This window comes from Fundulus heteroclitus, unplaced genomic scaffold, assembly GCF_011125445.2.
Source record: "Fundulus heteroclitus isolate FHET01 unplaced genomic scaffold, MU-UCD_Fhet_4.1 scaffold_97, whole genome shotgun sequence".
Taxonomy (NCBI): domain Eukaryota; kingdom Metazoa; phylum Chordata; class Actinopteri; order Cyprinodontiformes; family Fundulidae; genus Fundulus; species Fundulus heteroclitus.
The window spans coordinates 634,800-653,700 of NW_023397439.1; the positions used below are offsets into that span (position 1 = coordinate 634,800).

The 18,901-nt window shown below is 42.3% G+C and overlaps 1 protein-coding gene across 3 annotated transcripts in view; it reads right to left on the reverse strand.

Annotated features, from left to right (window-relative positions):
• znf185 (zinc finger protein 185 with LIM domain) overlaps window positions 1–18,516 on the reverse strand; it is a 20,388-nt gene extending 1,872 nt beyond the window's left edge. The window contains exons 1-31 of one of the 3 annotated variants that reach the window (XM_036134971.1): window positions 18,344–18,515; window positions 17,446–17,497; window positions 15,166–15,286; window positions 14,964–15,071; window positions 14,845–14,874; window positions 14,368–14,430; window positions 14,227–14,274; window positions 14,045–14,116; window positions 13,879–13,956; window positions 13,709–13,771; window positions 13,480–13,602; window positions 12,864–13,396; window positions 12,491–12,647; window positions 11,653–11,706; window positions 11,449–11,520; window positions 11,088–11,162; window positions 10,838–10,915; window positions 10,571–10,651; window positions 10,218–10,280; window positions 8,642–8,692; window positions 8,489–8,533; window positions 8,168–8,239; window positions 6,478–6,537; window positions 6,323–6,385; window positions 5,930–6,049; window positions 5,677–5,718; window positions 5,295–5,330; window positions 2,390–2,461; window positions 2,215–2,289; window positions 2,068–2,127; window positions 426–531 (exon numbers count right to left, since the gene is read on the reverse strand). In XM_036134971.1, the coding sequence (XP_035990864.1) occupies window positions 426–531; window positions 2,068–2,127; window positions 2,215–2,289; window positions 2,390–2,461; window positions 5,295–5,330; window positions 5,677–5,718; window positions 5,930–6,049; window positions 6,323–6,385; window positions 6,478–6,537; window positions 8,168–8,239; window positions 8,489–8,533; window positions 8,642–8,692; window positions 10,218–10,280; window positions 10,571–10,651; window positions 10,838–10,915; window positions 11,088–11,162; window positions 11,449–11,520; window positions 11,653–11,706; window positions 12,491–12,647; window positions 12,864–13,396; window positions 13,480–13,602; window positions 13,709–13,771; window positions 13,879–13,956; window positions 14,045–14,116; window positions 14,227–14,274; window positions 14,368–14,430; window positions 14,845–14,874; window positions 14,964–15,071; window positions 15,166–15,286; window positions 17,446–17,455 (2,631 nt within the window). In that variant the 5' untranslated portion in view covers window positions 17,456–17,497; window positions 18,344–18,515. Of the gene's footprint in view, window positions 1–425; window positions 532–2,067; window positions 2,128–2,214; window positions 2,290–2,389; window positions 2,462–5,294; window positions 5,331–5,676; window positions 5,719–5,929; window positions 6,050–6,322; window positions 6,386–6,477; window positions 6,538–8,167; window positions 8,240–8,488; window positions 8,534–8,641; window positions 8,693–10,217; window positions 10,281–10,570; window positions 10,652–10,837; window positions 10,916–11,087; window positions 11,163–11,448; window positions 11,521–11,652; window positions 11,707–12,490; window positions 13,397–13,479; window positions 13,603–13,708; window positions 13,772–13,878; window positions 13,957–14,044; window positions 14,117–14,226; window positions 14,275–14,367; window positions 14,431–14,844; window positions 14,875–14,963; window positions 15,072–15,165; window positions 15,287–17,445; window positions 17,498–18,343 lie in introns of all 3 variants that reach the window. The other 2 variants (XM_021313306.2, XM_036134970.1) reach the window with 2 other exon arrangements.
• Window positions 18,517–18,901: the final 385 nt, after the last annotated feature.

Here is an 18,901-nt window from a genome sequence, read left to right on the forward strand (position 1 = left end):
TGTTACAGCAGGACATCACTATGCTGCACACTGTAACTGCAATTAATTGTATTGTTGAATTTATTGATATCTATTGACACTCTCAGGAATCCAATAGAGGAGAAAATAGCAAAAATAACAATCCTGACAATACTGACAGTTTTGGGGGGTTTTCAGACGCTACTAATTGGAACTTACTGTTGTTCATCAAACTCAAATTCTTATCATGATAAGACATTTTATACAATAACAATAAAACGGTACAATAAAGGTCTGGAGTGGCAACAAAGTGACCAAATGCTCAAGTTAAAGGTAAGTTCCCTCCATGTGAATCTATGCTACTGCCTTAAAAACTGAATTATTTCAAGGTTTTCCCTCATCTTTCCCAGTAGAACCAACAACTGTGGGAGAGCACCATGAACACTCCTCAAATGGAGACCATTTACCTTGAAGCACTCGGGGTGGCAGTCGATATTGAGGTGCTCGATGGTGATCTTGGCGTTGTTGCCCACCTGCTTGCCGCAGTACGTGCAGGAGGACGACTCGGTGACCCTGAAGGAAAACAGCGAATGTAACAATTTAGGCTGATCTCCTTTTTAATACGTGTAAATAATCCTTTAATGTCCCCGCTCAGTCCCCCCCCGATCAGCTGAACGAGCGTGCTTGCTGGAATTTCGGCCTCGTCTGCTCCTCGTCTGCGGGAGGAGACGGATCTCTGGCTTACAGCCGGGTTTTGAACTGGAATTTGTGTTGGCGCACGGATTAGGCGGTGTAGGGGTTACTGAGGGGTTGATGTCAAATAACACGGCGCACTGTTCAAACACGATCAGCGAGAGGGCGCGTATGTAAAGAGAAATAAAGACGCTCAAAGCTGAAAACAAGCAGCTTGGAGCGCTTAAAGAGAGAGTTGTGGCGCGCTGAGGTCCAGAATGGGGAAACATGGCTGGCAATTACAGCATGAAATGAATGCACTCTATAATAGGTATGTGAATATACAAAATCCACAGTAAACAAGTGTATACACCCTTTGTTAAAAAAAAAGTAAGATTTTGTGGCATAACAATTATCCCACAATAAATAATTTCTCCTTTTTTTTATTTCCTTTAACAAGACGATTTCTCCTGTACAATTCAGCTAAGCTGTAAGGGGGGAACATGTCAATAATAAAACAGCTGCAATAACCTGACTGTATACGTCTGCACATCCTTAGTCCTCTTTCAGTGATGTGCAGCATTGTTTCAGTGCCAAAAACACATTTTGGAACTGAGGGCCACAAGTTCAAGATTGGTTCACTGAGATCGTGACATTTTCTCCCACAAGGCTTTGGGAGATTTTAGCCAGGCCTGGATGTTTTCTATGAAAGAAAAGGGTTTTGGCTTACAACCCCGCTCCTTAGTAAAGACATACAGGGAATATGAGTAATGCTTCTCACATGTAGAACCCAATCAGTGCCAATTCCAGAAATTCATATTGTTGTTTTTTTTATAATTATTTCTGCTGTCTCTTTCTACGTAGCCCCCAGTTGCCTCCCTCTTTGCCTTTTAATCAGCTTTGAAGAAACATCTAGACTTCCCTGTTTTGTCCAAGTAGTAATGACTGCTATCATGGTGAGATTTCTTTTTACACAGAAAAATTAGCACCAAAACAAAACAGCACATCCAACTCGTTTCCCACTTGCAACCTGTACCCTCTTAACTCGGGTGTGTCGTCATTCCTCAGTCCGACACAAATCTAACACCGTGTTGTGCCGTGGAGGCTACATATAAAACATGTAGTGGGATTTTTCTGTTCCGTTCTGCACACTTCCTACATTTGAACAATAAGATCCTTTTGGTTCTTTTTAAAATTACCGCAAACTATGGCTTTGCATAAAGGAAGCAAATGAGCAATTGTCAGAGCGGCTGACCTTTTCATTTCAGGTTAATCGGAGTTGAATTGAACAGGAGAAATGTCACTTTAAAAGTGGGAAAAGTCCGGAAATGACTTCTGAGGGCTTATGTTTCAAGTTAAAGACCTTGAGCTTCACAGAGCTGTGTACCCACTCTATATTTTGTACATTACAAAACTTTTTTTGTGCTTGGGTATTACCTGATGTAGCTGGAGGGGCTGTTGTACGAGTAGCTGTAGCTTGATGCAAAATCATCTGACCTATGGGGGAAAAACAAAGCGCACCGTCACCAAAGCCACATTGCTTTCTCTTCTCAATCGACCGCGTCTACAAACAATCGGTCCTACCTGTGGAATGTGTCCCTGGGATTAAGCGAGGACATCTCCGCTGCGTTGACGTACTCCTTCACGTACACAAAAGGCCTACAGCAGATGCAGGGGTTGGGGGAGGGGGAGAAGAGCGACTTAAAATAGGTACAAATTCTCTCTTTGTGTCAGGTTCCCACTCTGTGAAGACGCTCACTTTTTGGTTTCCGGTTCCGGCGTCGGGACCCGTCGCTCTTCCTCTACCACGGCCGAGGAGTAGCTCGCTAACCTGCAGGCGGAGAGCAGAAACCGTATCGTCACCTTTTACTCACCGACGACAGGAGTGTGATGGCTTATGGCAGGGGTGTCAAACTCATTTTGGTTTAGGGGCCGCATTCAGCTTAATCTGATCTCAAGAGGGCCACACGAGTAAACTCATTGCAAGATTAAATAGAACTAATAAATGTGGACTTGTTGATTTTTATATTAAGTTAATTTCACTTTTACACAATATATTATGAATAACCTCAGCGTTTTTAAGAAAAGTATGTGCAATTTCAACAATACTTTTACTCAGTTAAACATTTACTTGTGCATTATGCATAAGAACTGATCACAGTGATTATACAATGTTGAAAAACATTTATTCACATTTTTTGGAACTTAAAAACACTGTCCTGCATGACAAAATACATCAAACAGATAAAAATTAAGAAATGATTTCAATTTTTCCACACCTGAAGCTTAATCTGCTAATTAAAACACAATATAGGAACTGCATATTTTCAATTAAACAAAGTACATGTTTTTTTCAATAATTGTTTTATCATTCTCTTCCTTTTATCTTGTCCACTTGTGAAAGTCAAATCTGATGAGCTCTTTGTGGCATCTTATTGCCACATTGGCAGACAGGACACTGAAAAAAAAAAAATATATATATATAAATATAAATATATATATATATATATATATATATATATATATATATATATATATATATATATATATATATATATATATAATGATAATGCATTTAGCCACAGGGCCGGACTAAATTGTTCGGCGGGCCGGATCCGGCCCGCGGGCCGTATGTTTGACACCCCTGGCTTATGGGATCTGTCCCATCCTTATTTTCACCACCTCTGGTTAATGGCAGACTTTCAGGGAGCTCGGATGTGACAGAACGACGACTCTAACACATGTCGTCTATCTGACACGTAGAGGCGCGGTAATTAGAGGGAAGGGGCCAAATGAGGGCGTACTGAAAGACAACGCGAGCGCTGATCTGGTTGTGGAGTGTCGGCTGGATGGATCTGTTAAAGCAGGGTTTTCAGGTAGCTGAGTGTTTGGCAGCTGTGTTCCCACAGGTCTTTGCTCCACATCTATTTAGCTCAAGCAGTTGTGTCTACAGAGGGACAAAATCGATTCAAGTAGGAGAAGGCAGACAAGAATCTCAAACGAACCGCAGTGTTTTGGGAAAACTGTTTCTAATCCACTATCTCTTCACTGTGTGTGGTAGACCAACAGAGCGGCGCGTAGTTGTGAAGTGGAACAATAAGGACCCACGTTTCTAGACGTTTTTACCAGAAAGACTATATCTGAAAAGTGTCCAGTCAGATCGGATTGGAAAACAGAAATGTTTGAGATTCTCAATTAGATTTACAGAACGTCTGAACTTTAATCTTTTCTAACACACGAATATGAATGTACTGTGATCTCTGCCCTTCTACTGCAGGTATGTCTAGTCCTGTTGGTGAAATGCCACCTCAGCCTAGAGCCATTTGCAGTTAGCTGCTTTTTCCTCCTGCATTAACCCCAACCCTTTCCAGTTGAACTCATATTGGCTTCCCAGCTGAAAATAGACACCGCCCCCACGATGTTGCCGCCATCATGTTTCTCATTGATGCATGTGTGTTCAAGACAGGGCTGGGCGATATAGAAAGCGTATCGATAAAATAGAAATCAAACTGATCAACATCGATAATTATCAACAAATTCAAAACATAGATTTTAAGTGCAGCTCTGCCCATTTTATGCTGTTGCTTAGCGACCTATTTTTAGATACAGAACACACAAACACTGAATTCAAACTCAACCCTTTATTCGACCCACTTTTACTAAAACTGCAAGTTTTTAAAAAAGAAGAAAAAACGTGCTCTCTGTTCTGCTCTTTGAAGGGGGGCGGGGCTTGGTTTCCAGGTCTGTGTTTGTGATTGGCTGGGAGGATGTAATGACTGTAATATTAACCTACATGACTAGGATGAATAAGGAAGGAAAACTGTTCTATTGAACTTTTTATCGATCCTTTTTTTCTATCATCGATATATGTCTATCAATCGACATATATTGTTATTGAATTATCATCCAGCCCTAGTTCAAGAGTGCTCTTTTAACCTCATATTTAGGTTTAATTATGCTCTCCTATCCAGACCTCCTTCTTCCACATGTTTGCTGTGAGAGTGCCAAATGGCTGGTGGACAAACTGTAACCTGGACTTTTTATGGTTTGCTTTAAACAATGGCTTTCTCCTTGCCACGCCTCCACCACGATGTGGTTCATTGAACGCACGTCTAACAGTTTTCCGATCAACTGCGCCGAGCACCGCTCTGTTACATGTTCTAAGTTTGTTGTTTAATAACCGATCTTCTTGAAAACGTTGTCCTTGTGCTGTGTTCCCTGGTTGCCACGACACTGTTATGCTCTCTAACAAACCTCAGAGCCGTTAACCAAACAGATTCATACTGATATTAAATCATTAAAATGACCTCTAACTTTGTGTTTGGTCTAACACATAAGATTTTAATAAAAACACATTAAAGTTCATGGTTGTAATTGTGAACAGGTTCAGGAGTCATTGAGGCATCTGCAAGGCTCTGTAGCTAAATTTAGATCTTTGATTCAGCTTGGGTTCCTCGACTCGATTGCATTACAACACTTATTACAGCCAATAAAGCCGAGGAACAGCAGATTAGGCCTGCATGCAGCAGCACATGCTATGAATTTAGAGCGAAATAAAAGACCAAAAAATAAAAATAGCTCCAGCTCAGATGAGCTTAGGATAAACGCGAGGTGAAAGCGCTCCTGCATTATGAAGCCAGACACTAACAAGATCGTAAACTCACCGATCCACAGCGGGCTCCGGCTCGTTTAGGACCTCCCTGGGAAGTAAGTAAAAAAAAGCAACATATCAAACTTTTATTATCAGCCACAGCTGTCAATAAGCTTGGATGCAGTCCAGCGAGGATGAATTCTGCAGTTTTTATAGTGTAGAGCATCTCTTTCTCTCTACCCTCTAACTCCACCCAGGCCTCGGGTTTATTGACCAGCTCCGCTCTGGTTTTTGTTTTCCCTACTATGCTGCAGTATTGCCTCATCCTTAAACATCCATCCTTATATTCATTGTTATTGCAGTCATCACCTATACCCCCCCCCCCCCATCTTTACGCCTCTAATTTAACTTTTTTTTTGGAACATGACAGAAATTTAAAGCAAGTTTTTCCAAACCTGACGGTGGTAATGACGGTGACTTTCTCAGTGTCCTCGGGGCTGCAAAAAAAAAAAAAAAAAAAAAAAGGAGAAATGTTTGGCTTGTGATAAGAGCGGGAGAGCAGGTGAAGATGTGAGGATATAAAATATGAAGTTGGGAATTCCAATGAGATATGAGGGAGCTTTAACTCGCTTTCAGTGATTGGCATACGGTGAATTTTGAGACACGGCTCCAAAAAAAACTTCATTATCACGATCTTGATAAAAATACCTTTCTTCCTCCTCTACTTTCTCCTCTTCTTCCTCCTCATCCCCCTCTTTTGTTGTAGTGGAGACGGTGTAAACAGTGGGGGATGTCCATCTATCCCAGGGGGAGCTGCTCTCAGTGGACCTTGAGCACAAACAAACACAAAACAGTAACGTGAGCGGATGGTACGTTGACGCTGTACGTTACTGGAGGCTGGCCCCGTTTGCCACAGCTGTGAGGGGAAGGCTGCAACAAATATCTGACCTATTTTCATCAGCACCAGTGGACAATAACTTCCAGCTCAGAGAGTAAATGCTGTAAAAGCCCAGCTCCTCCGCCACGGTGCAGGGAAACCTGGGTTACGGGGATAAAAGGAGCCGGCGTGCACCTGGAGCTCCTAATAAAGCGACGACTTACTTTTTCTCAAACATGATCACCGTCCTTTGATCCGCGGCCTGGTCCTCTGTCTCGGCTTCTTGGCTGAGAGGGGGAGGCAGACGTACATCGAAAGGCTTTTAGCCGGTAATGGACACAGATCAAAGTGGAGTATGAATGAAGAAGAGCGGCCTCACCTCTCCTCCGTGTTTGTCAGCTGAGGGACTTCCCACGTGACCGTCCAGGGCCGCGAAGACCTGGAGGAAGGGACTAACTTTAGATGCATGGTTCTCAAACATATACTGGGAGCACCTTTGGTCTTGAATGGTGCTCAGAAGAAACAATATTAAGTACTTGCGAGCTAACTGCAAAGATGTAAGCTGTGATGTAGGGAGGATAAAACATCCACGGCCAAAAACATAGTGGGCTGTTCAAGTGCATTTATTGTTACTTCATCAGAAAGGTCCGAAAGCAGAAGAAACTTAAGAGCACTGCTGCTGGGAGCCGCTCATGCTGCACTGCATTTGCATCTAGAGTCAGAGCTTGAGCATGGGAATGATATCAAGCCAGAGTTAAAGCAGCTTTAAGACGTTTCAGAATATTTGATGTTCTGTTTTAAGGGTCTTGACTTTTATTGTTGTAGCTGCGGAGCATATACCTCTCTGGGTGTCTAGTTTTAAAATATAAATCTAGATCACTTGGTCCAGAAGGATGAAGCTAACGCTAATCCACGAGGCACCAAGACTTGTACTCTCTCATCTCCCAAGGCAAACGTGGGAAGGCTTTACACATCCACAAATCATATTTTCATAAACTGCTATGACATTTTTGGGATCAGTTGTTCTGAGACAGCAGAAGTCCACCTCAGGCCAGCGGATACATGCGCCAACCAGAACCGGCGGTGACACCAAGAGTTATCGACTGCAAGTAAGCCGTTATCTGCTCATACGTTTTTTTTAATCAAACCTCACTTTAAAAATCTCTATTTGAGATTTTCTGATTAAAATGCTCAATGACCCAACTAACCACTATTAGCAATTTATGCTAATGATGCTCTTATCTGCATTTTGCCCTACGGGACGTTGAGAAAAATCTCATAAGATACAAAACAGTTAAAACAGCAAATAAATTGTCTTTTTACACGTAAAGCGGCCAAATTAAGTCTTTAAGTCGGGGTTTGCGGTCTAGATTTTCCCAAAAAGTAACACCCATGTAAATAAACTTTAATCATGCAGTGCCAGTGGATAAGAATATTTCCTGTGTGTGTGTTTCAAGATGATGATGCTTAAAAATGTTTTACTTTCAGAGTTAGGACTAAAATATTTAAAAACCACTGCTTTAGATCGACTCAGGAGCTAAACACATTTTTTTTGTCTTTCCTTTTCCCTTGTTTGGCCAAATAAATATATTACACGGTTATGAACGCTTTTATACCTTTTGGCATCAGTGTTGTTACTGCTTAGACCACACACAAATAGACCGGAAACAACAGCAAGAGAAAGCAAATAATAAGGAGATCCTTCTCTATTGTATTAAAATTGCACGGCATTGTTGATTATTTATCAGAGGGCTGCAGGTGGAGCTTGAAATTTTAATGGGTAAAAAAGACGCTTTTCCTCGTGCTAATCCTGTTGTCTGCTGACTATTTTGCACCTTGCCTCTTGCACAACGTAAGAAAGGCTAAACCGTAATATGAAGGGATGAAAAATGAATTGTTAATTCAATCAAATATAATCCATCAGGATACTGAACCGCTAGAGCTGAAGCCTTTCAGATGTTAATCTCTGTGCTCTTGCTAGTTCGAAACCCAGAAATCATTAAAACCCAAGGATAACAAAGATCAAAGACGTAAAACAGAAGTAATGAATAATGAGATCGGCCATTTACAGGTCGGATGAAGGTGAATTCACTTCTGAATCTAAACTTTTCTCCTCCTCCTCTTCTTCCGGTGTTGTTAAACTAAAGGATAAAAAGCAAAATAAACAGCGGTTATTTGACTGATGCATTTTATCAGCGGAAACTACGGTGCATATATCTGCAGCACTTCTTGATCGATTGCTGCAGATTTAGAATAACGATGATTGCATTAAAGAGAGAGAGAAAAAAAAAGGGTGTAGCAATGAAGATGTTATGTCGGTGCAACAAGCGGAGGTTAGCGTGTAGAGGAGGAGAAAGAGGGAGGGATTTGGGAAAAATCTTTCCCCTCACCTGTTGATGGAAACATCAGCCACGGGCTCAAGCAGGTCAGAGGGGCTGCAGTAGGGGGAGAGTGACTCACAATCAGAAGCTGCTGCATTATGCATGCCAAGATGCTATCTGGCAGGCTGGAAGACAGTCGCAGTGCCAAACCAATATGATTACCTGTTATGGGATGCGCTCCCTATCGGATATGGATCAAACGGATCAGCCGAGCTGAAAAACAATTTCACACTGATTTCACTCTCAATTGTCAGCACGGCCCTGCCTTGTGTCGGAGGAATTCTGATCTCATTGACTCATAATGGAAAGATTCAATGCGGTTTGAATGGTAAACAGAGACAGAGAGAGGACACAAGGCCAGACTCAATCGGAATCCGAATCTGGACGTCTTTACCAAATGGAAATGCATTCAAATTTATACTACGCACTTCAGCAAGGTGAGAAATGGAGATATTTTTTTTTCCCCCTAAGTGTGCTGGTATAGTGTCCTGTGCAAATATTAATTCATAACTCCTGCATTTTGTCACCTTACAGCAACAAATCTCACTGTATTGTATTGGTACTTTAAGTGTTAGGCTAACACAAAGCACAACATAGCTCTCAAGTGGATTCAAAAGGATACATTTATTAGATTTTTTATTGTTTGTCCAATAAAAATCTGAAAATTGTGTGGTATTCAGCCCTCTCTGATCTAATACTCTGTAAAACAAAACTTCTGCCAGCTTCATACATCTAGAAGCAACTCTTGTCTTTGCACAATAGCTCAATTTCAGTCAGATTTGATGGAGTGTCTGTAAACATCAAGATTTGCTAAATCCGATCGGTTTTCAGCCCGGGCTTTGACTAGGCCCTTCTTCCACATGCGTACTTGTTGCTGTCCAGCTGGGAGGTGAACCTCTAGCTCAGTTTCAGCTGCCTGGGTTTCTTTCAGAACCGCCCGGTGTTAAGCACCATCCATCTTCTCATCAACTCTGAGCTTCCCTGTCCTGACTGAAGGAAACCACCCATAGCGTGACGCTGCCTAAAGATTATCCCACCTGAGATGTGGATCCCGAGCAGCTCCTCCAGAGCTACCATGGTGCTAAATAACTGTATCCATACTGAGACTGGGACTTTATTTATTAAGTAGCTTCTGAAAGCATCTGGTCAACCTGGATTTGATTCAGGGGTATTAAAGTAAAGAGGGCTAATGCAAATGCACAACACACTTTTCAGATGTTTATTGGCATCTAGTCCCTTCCACTTTACAATTACGCTCCACTTTGTGTCACATAAATTCCTAAGAAAATGTGAAAATGTGAAAAAGGTTCCAGAGGCAAGATAAAACACCTTGGATCTGCTTTGTCCTCATGGCTGGAATATAGGAGGACAGAAATGTAAGAATGCAGATGAATGGCATGATGGGAACAAAAAAAAAACACACACACAGGCCAAGTAAAGGTTAGTGTTGTTGTTCTCATGCGCTATTTACAGTGCCACTCCATTAGGAAAGCTTGAAATCCGCTGAACTATTTAACGAGCATGGAGACTGTCTGGAAATGGGCTTTTTCTTCCTGCGTTCTGTGAGCGCTCTTTGTCGGGAGTAATCACAGCTTTGGTCGTTACAGTGTTGTGACTGCGGGGCCGACGCTGCAGACAGAGCCGGTATAAATCATTACGTCGCGCATCGCGCTTCTCGTAGGGAACGGCTCTGCACAGATAGATAATTGTTTAAGAGCAGCCTGTCATCTCCCGCTACCTTTGTGTTTCCACGGCTGTCTCATCCGTCTGCTTCTCCTCCTCCTGCTGCTGCATGCTGAGGCTGGCGGGGAGACGGAGAAAAAAAACAAAAAAAACAAAGCAGAAATACTAATCAGTACCGAGCACGCTCTTCTATTTCCGGCACGCAGATCGACGTGGAGGCTTTCAAAGTTTCAAAGTCGTTTCATTCGGAAATCGGAGCCTTTTTGGTGCTTTGCAGATCGAGATAAAGCGAAATCTCGTAAATCAGGGTGGCTTGTCTCCTTCATCTGTGGTAATGAAACGAAAGTCCTGACACAAGAGGAGGGTGAGATGAGGGAGTGGGAGAGGTCCCAGCCAGGCTTTTCTCACCTGCGTGCCTCTGTGTTCGCCACCACGACGTCATGGGCCAGGAGATCCAGGGTGCCAGATGTCTTTGCAGGACTGGACTCACTATGCAGACATTTGCACAGAAGAGACAGAAGCAGAGAAGAGTTTTGGAACTCCGTGAGGGTGTGAGTTAAGGCGACGCTTCTTTCACTGCTAACAAAGGAACTATAGATTTATCACTGAGGAGGGACTAATCCTTCAAACGAGTCCGGATTAGCAGTTTGAGGGGAGAAAGAGGCCTTCCTGTACCTGCCAAGTCCGCTGAGCAGATCCTGGCTCCAGCGTCCTGGGCTGGGTGGAACAGGCTCTGCTGGTTCTTCTTCTGGGCTGCACAGGCAGAAAGCAAGTTCATGAACACAGGTGGGTTTAGGGATTTTTAAAACTCATTCAGGCTATTTGAGACAGAGAGGAGACTTTACAGGAGGTCCAACAGTGCCACCCTGTGGCTAACATTCAGAGATTCGTCTTAATTGTGCAATCAGAAGGAGTATTAACAAACCCATCACTGAAGCCCAGGAGATCTCCTGTTGTTGGTTCGCCATCTTCCAGCGCTGGAGCTGGCTCCTCTTCAACGCTGCAGAGAGACGACAAAAAAAAAAAAAAAAAAAGAAATACCGTTCAGCGTGTTATTACGGCACCTGCTTTGGCGAGAAAGCGCTCACGTCTCTCTATCAAATATGTTTGCACTGCGTTTAATCAAACCTTAACACGCTCTTGTTAAGGTTGTTTAAGGCACCAAAAATGGAGAACAGCGGGGTTCTGTAATTACTGGGGAGTCAACACGGCGGACATCCGGCCACAGCGGTGTCCGTGCCAGCCATGCTGCAGAATGAGCGAGGCGGGTTATTGGTTTTGCTCACCTGTCCTCTGGGGTGGGACTCTCCGCTGAGCCCCCTTCTTCCTCTGCCAGCTCTGACTCTTCACTCCTATAGCTGCAAGGAGAACAAATGCATGATCAAATGGTGCAGTGTTGGGGCTTTTATAGTCTACTAATGTTTAATGGTTGCTTTCATATTGTTGTTTCTTCTTTTTTTTTTTTTTTTTTTTTTTTTTTGAGAGAATACCTGTCAGTGTATGGTATAACGTCTGCAACAGGGTGGGGTACGACTTTGATAACTCTAGATGCACAGGAAAGACATGAAATATAGGATGATTAAAATAAAAATAAAAAAATAAAGTGAAAGAACAAGGCATTAGTAAACGAATCAGCGTGAACACGCTTCTGGAGCAGTGCTTTGCCACAATACACAGTGAAAGCAATAAACACACGTTATACGGCATTCAAAGATGTTGCTTTAGAAAAGTACTAGAAAGTTTTTTGGCAAAATACACTTGAGATGGCAAAAAACAAAACCTGATCACAGATATTTGTTCTCTGCTTTTCCAGAAGGAACATTAAAGTCAAAGTATCTTTATCAGTCTCCCTTGGCAGAAATTCGCCGCGGGGTACAAGGTACTGATCGTGTGGCAGGATTTTCAGTTCAAAATAATGTTGGCTGGGACGATCACATTTGGTCATTAGCACCAACATTCAGACCTGCAGACCACATTTGAATTTGTGTGAGATCCCACCGAAGCCTGGCTAGCTCCTGAGTAAGTTTTTGCTCTAGACGCTCTTCCTTTCCTGAAAACTGTTCTGGGGCCTTGAGAACAGAAAGAAGGGATCTTGCAAAGCTTTTGCAGGATCCCTTGTTGGGTTATGGAGGAGGTTAAAATGGCAGATTTTTCAACATTTAACTTTTGGTAGCAAACAATTTTACTTTATTTGAGGTTATTGGGATAAATGAACTATCCTGTGTAATGAAGGATTAATAATTAGAACCATAATTATTACTGCAGCAGCTGGGAACATCACAAACATGCTGGAAAATAGAGCAGGATATTTATTTGTGCAAGTCTGACCTTTGTGGTGGATCTATTACTGGACATCCCAGTGGTAAAAGACTTTCTGCTTTGATTTCTGAATCTGAATCTGAATCATCTTCAAGTTCTGGTTCTTGTTCTTTTGTAGATTCTGATTCAGCTTCATCTTCAAGTTCTGGTTCTTGTTCTTCTGTGGGTTCTGTTTCTGATTCAGCTTCATCTTCAAGTTCTGGTTCTTGTTCTTTTGTAGATTCTGATTCAGCTTCATCTTCAAGTTCTGGTTCTTGTTCTTCTGTGGGTTCTGTTTCTGATTCAGCTTCATCTTCAAGTTCTGGTTCTTGTTCTTCCGTGGGTTCTGGCTCTGATTCAGCCTCATCTTCAAGTTCTGGTTCTTGTTCTTCTGTGGGTTCTGGTTCTGGTTCTGATTCAGCTTCATCTTGAAGTACTGGTTCTTGTTCTTCCGTGGGTTGTGGTCCAGATTCAGCTTCTTCTTCAGGTGCTGCTTCAGCTTCGTGTTGAGGTTCTGGTTCGGGTTCTGTCTTCACCGTTATTTCTCTCAAAGTCTTTGTTGGGACAGGCGTCCTGCTGTAAGGGGTTGCTGTGAAGGGAGCTAAACGTGGTGCCGGAACCGGTCTTGGGACAGTGTAAGCTGGAGCAGGAGACTCCGATCCAGCTGACTTCTGGGCAGGGGAGGTTTTTAATGGAGGCAAAACTTTGACCATTGGAGTTTCAGCCTGCAGCTGTGGTTCTGTGGGGGCTACCTTAACAGACCCAGCGACGGTCGGGTCGTTGGACTTTGTTTTCTCATCCTGAAGCTGCTCTTTTGCAGCGACAGACTGGGGAAGGGGTTCTTCCTTCACAGGCTCAGCAGCGGCGCCGGCTGAACTTGGATTTACAGGCGGACTAGCAGCCGCCTCGTCAGACAGCTCCACAGTGGTGTTGACCCTGTGAACCATATAAATGAGGAACTGAATCCGGGGCAGGTATTCGGCAAATGCGCTGGATGCGAAACTTGAAGCGAGACTCACTCTGTCCGCGGCTCGGCGGCAGGAGCAGGGGCGGCCGATGTGGGGGGGACAGCGGGGGACGGTGCCACGGTGCTGGCGGGCGTTGGAGTCACAGCGATCTCGCCGTCGTCAGCTATCTCCACCCTGCGTGCATGAACACAAAGTTACATGTAAACACAAAATCTAGAAATCTGAGCACGATTTCTGCTTCTCTGTGGCTCCAGGCTAAAAAAAAAAAAACAACTCTTACCGTTTAGCCACAAATGAAGGATTGCTGCTGACCAAAGGAGTGTCAGACGGTGTCTCTTTAGAGCTGAAGATTTTAAACACAGGCGCTTAGAATAATCAGGGATTGTACAAAGCAGGCTGGTTTTATCTTAAAGCTCATGATATCCATCATAGATTTATAATGATACATACTCGTAGATCTTAGCAGCAGACAGAACGTAGGACCGTCTGGCTGATTTTGTCTTCAGAACACTGGTGGCGACCATCGTCCTGCACGACGAGTCAATAAGATGATGGGGTAATTTTTCAAAATTTTTTTTTCTGGAAACATAGCTTGTCAGTGTGAGCAGAGTCTTACCGTTTCTCCTGTTCCTCAGGGCTGAGCTGGCCCTCTGGGCTCTCCGAAGTGTTCCTCACAATGTGAGGAGCGCTGCAGAGCAGAAGCACAAACACAAGCCACATGGAAAAAAATAAAAAATAAGTAAAAACATTCCCAGTGAGGTAAAAACAATAATCTGGAAGCCTTATTGCAACACTTACATTTTCTTGTAGGCCTCTGAAGGTTTTTTAGTGAACACCGTTGGTTTGCTGGGTTAAAGAAATAATTTGCATGCAGATATTTGGTCATCAGATCTCGTAATGGAAGCATAGCTGCCACTGTCAAAGAGAAGATGCTTTTACCTGGAGCCGTTATACGGTGACGAGGGAGACGACGGACGCGCTTCTAGTTTGGTAAAAACACCCCTGAAGGAAAAATAAACCAGAACATGATTATTAACATTAATGTTTCTGCCGTATTACGCTTTTTTCCCCCCCTCCATTTAACTTTTCATTAATATGCGTGTGAATAGCGCTTTGTGAACAGCCAGCCTCTTCAGCAGTGGCCGCTTGTAGCTTACTCAGGTAACTTTGTATGCCCATGACATAAAACTGTTTTATATTGTTATACTGACAAATATATGACCCTGGATGTAATGAATCCACATGAGATTCACTTTCGGAATGATTTTACTGAAATAAGCGCATTTTTCAATTATATCCTCCATTTGTGAAACACGCCTGTATGACTGCTTTTGGTTAAATAAAAAAAAAGCCTGAATTGATCCTTGTTGTCTTCATTGTTTATAGAAAACCTTTCAGAGTGAGTGCTTCTCCTACCTGATCAGGTACCCTGGAGTTGCTGGTTTGCTGAAAGTCAAAACAGAGGTTTTTTCAAATAAAATTGTATTTTAATAAGTTAATCTGTTACCTTACTTACTGAAAATGATGGTTTTTACCTCTCAGTGTCAGACGTTACCGGTGGCGGGGTGGATTTAACTGGCGAGGAAACTGGACTCGTTTCAATAGGAGCTCCGTTCAAACGCCTGGCTCTAACTTCTTCCAACCTGCACAGATTGCACACAGACTTTAGTTGTGTCTCGTCGAGTGACTGAGCAGCTGATGAGATGGGCAGAAACTTTAGAAAAACATGTGCTTTACCATGGCTTCTCCTCCTCCTGAGGTTCAGGCTCAGGTTCGTCTCGGTGCTGCAGCCAGCTGCCGTCTCCCCTCAGCTTTGTTCGTACTTTGGTGGTGCGAAACACAGATGCTCGGTCTCCCTCTGGGACACAAACAGGAGCACATAGAAATGTGAGTTATGCCATGCATTGTACCGTGCATTGTCATTGCATTTTAATAATGGTGAGCTTGATAGCGCATGAAATCAAGGTCTCTCAAATTCAAATCCTAAATGCTTCCAAACTAATTTTGAAGTCAGGACTTTCTTGCTGCATTGCATTTGCCCTCTACTATTATTGCACTCCTGGTATGAACAGGTAAAAAAAAAAAAATTTAAATACCATAATCTCACATAGAATGCTTTCTACAAAAAATAGTACATTTATTAGGAAAGAAAAAAAATCTTGTGTTAATATGTATATGCTCTATATAGTGGCACTTGAACATGTTGCGCTGGGAAAAAATGGCTTTGGGCGGCTTGTTAAAAATTTGGGCTGCTTTTCACAACATTTTGGCAGGTTGTTAGGAAGTATTCATAGGAAAATTATATCAAAATAGTTGTCAGTGTGTGCCAGGAAAGTAAAAAAATATATATATGTAAACTAGTAAAATTATGTTTCCTTGCACTCATTTTTTTAATTCATTTATTCTAAAATGTTTATAAGCTGTCAAACCAGATATCATCTATGATTAATAGTCACTGATTAATTAAACTTCACTATGAAATCGTATTGGCCAAGGTCAATTATAAATGTTCTAATTGGAGTTAGGAGTTCAACTGATCAGCTTGTTTCATGGCTGTGTGTAAAGGAAAAATGTTTCTCGGTGAGAGAGAAAAAGTTAGATTTCTAACTAATGTTAGGAGGCTATTGATAACCTTTTTGTATTGCTACGAGAACAGGAATGGTTAAGGGATTTTTGTGTGTAGGTTTGGTCCCCAGATTGCATACTTTGTGGACATACGTATACATGAGCAACATTTTTCCTTTGCTTTAGTGCTGTTGTTTGCACATGGCGTGCTCTTTACGATGTGTGTAGTAATTGTTATGTGTCTAATGTAATAGTTCTACACCTCTAACATGAGTTCAAGAGAGGTTGAGATTCAGGCTGTTTTTTGTTGCTGGTGTGTGTGTGTGTGTGTGTGTGTGTGTGTGTGTGTGTGTGTGTGTGTGTGTGTGTGTGTGTGTGTGTGTGTTTTAAGGAATTCAGAAGGTTTTACTTTTTGTTTGGGCTGTACGTCAGTTCTGGCAACCCTGCCCATATCCAATAAGTGTAATTGCAATATTCCCAATGAATACTTTAAAGTTACACTGTAAAAATTAATTTTTGGGTGGTGTTAAACATTAGACAAATGACTTACATTTATATCAAGCGTATTAGTTTATAAAAGTAACTTCAATAATGCCTAAATTTGACCATTAACATGCTGTGTTAGTAATATAGCCTACCTAAACATTTTTGACAGGAGAGATCCTGGTTTGGTCATTGGATAGCGATTTTCAGTCGTTGTGTTTAGCGTTTAACTGTCAGGCCAATATGTTAATATGGGTGTATTATGAATTAAACAATCAGCATACAAAAAGCTAGGAACTGCCTTAAGACATAGAGTTTAGAAAGTTCCTGTTTCAGAACAAGATTTTAAGTTTATATCCAGTTTCAGCTAGCTTAGCCACAGCGCTAATGCTAACGGCAGACTTGCTAGCGGGTCAAGCTTTTGAGGCATTATTTTGCCGTAAAACTGCAGGTAAAACATGCCGGTTTAAATATATGTTGTGTTTTATACCTTCATCACAATAAAGTTTTGTTTTTATTTTTAATTGGAGGACAAACCAGATCAGTTCCTTATTCATTAAAGACAAAGCTACATCATTTTAACTACATGTTTATGAACTTAATGTACTAATTTCTGCTGTAAACTGGATAACTGTTCACGCAAAAGGGAGCAGTGACAATGGATGGTGGGAATTCAGTCACAAATGTGACTATGCCCAATAAATTAATTATAAATATAATAACAATAATAACAGATACATCATAAGTTTAGTGTTTTTCCATACTCAGGAAAATATGGGATGTTTAAACCTTTAGGGCAAGTAAGGGCTGTTGCCCTGATACTAATTCAGAGTACATGAAGTCTTAATATGCCAAATCATCAGTGACAAAACTACACTCATCAGCTCAATTCAGAGGGGTGATAACATCAGCTGTTATTGTACGAGGCACACGGTATCATAATTAGATCACATTAATTAGTATTCTCACCGTTTGACATGTTTCTTCGGGTGGGATCTCTGCGCTTTACCCTACAGGCAGCCTGAAAAATACATCGGCAAGAAACATCACGAAGAGAAAGTGTGTAATCAGCAAACTGCTCCTTATCTTCAAATTAGCCAATTTTCAAATGCGTCTTCCCATGGTATGTCCCCTCCCCAGAAGACTCCGTCAGGAATTCCTCACTCTCATCCTTCAAGCATGTGGATCATCCTGTCATACCACTTACCAAACAAATACTTCTATCTATATGAATGGACGCACACGTAATCGTCACTATCAATCAGCTCAGAGCGATCTCTTATTTGATCACCGATGAATTGTTGTTGCTCGATTACAAATTAGGCGCTCCCACAGTTTATTTGGGATCAGAAACGAGTTGCTCTGAGGTGAAACATACACCCAGGGAGAGTGTTGAGAAAAAAAAACGACAACACAAGTCAGCGACAGATTCCTTATCTTGAAACAGGCTGCAGCTCATGCAAAAATGGGGTTCTACCAAACTGTGAATGCAAATGTTAGCGGCTAAACCTCTTGAGGCTTTCCATGTAGCCCTTCCAGAGCAAGATGAGATAGTGTAGCTCAGGGATGGTGTCCTGAATAAAAAAAAAAAGTGACTGGAAATGGAGGAAGGATTTTTATCCGGGCGGCCCACACGCGTGATAAATCGCTAATGAAACACAGCAGCTTTTAAGTGGAAGCACTCAACTGAAAAAGATGTGTTGAAATAAGTGGGCAAACAGTGATAATCATCCGTTTAAACAGGCAAACATTCACACGACGTGACTAATCCACCTTCAGGTGACTCCAAAAAAAACAAAAAAAATGTTAAGATTATCTGTTAAATCAAGTTAGCAAGTCAGATAGTTCATGGATATATAGTACATACCTTTTTCTTAACCTGATGTCCAACAGGGTAATGTCCACACTGCTGACTGTGGCCGGAGTGAGCAGAGGAAGAGTCTTTTGTCTCTGACAGGTGTCTCAGTAAACTAGCAAACAGGTACGGGCGTGAGCACTAACAAGCCCAGCCAGTCAAGGAAGGTGAACGTGGGGTGGAGCAGTGTGTGTGTGTGTGGTGTGTGTGTGTGTGTGTGTGTGTGTCAGAGGTTGCTAAGAACTCTACTCTTTCTGTTTATCCCGTCTGTGCTTTGTTCTGTAGAGTCAGCAAGCGTGTACCTGTCGCGCAGGTGGATGACGATCGGTTCTTCAACATGAGCAAAAAAAAAAAAAAAAGGCAACGAGGGAGGAAGGAGGACAAGGTGCAGAGCGGGGCATACATAAATGAGGCGAGTGGCAGCGGCGTCTCCTGTGGGGGATGCTCGTGTCACGCTCAGTGGGCAGGAAAACCCGGGAAGCAAACACACATCATTAAAATAAAATCCAAGAGCGGCCCGCAGAGCCTAGCCGAGAAAACAAAAACAAAACAAAAAAAACATCAAGACTT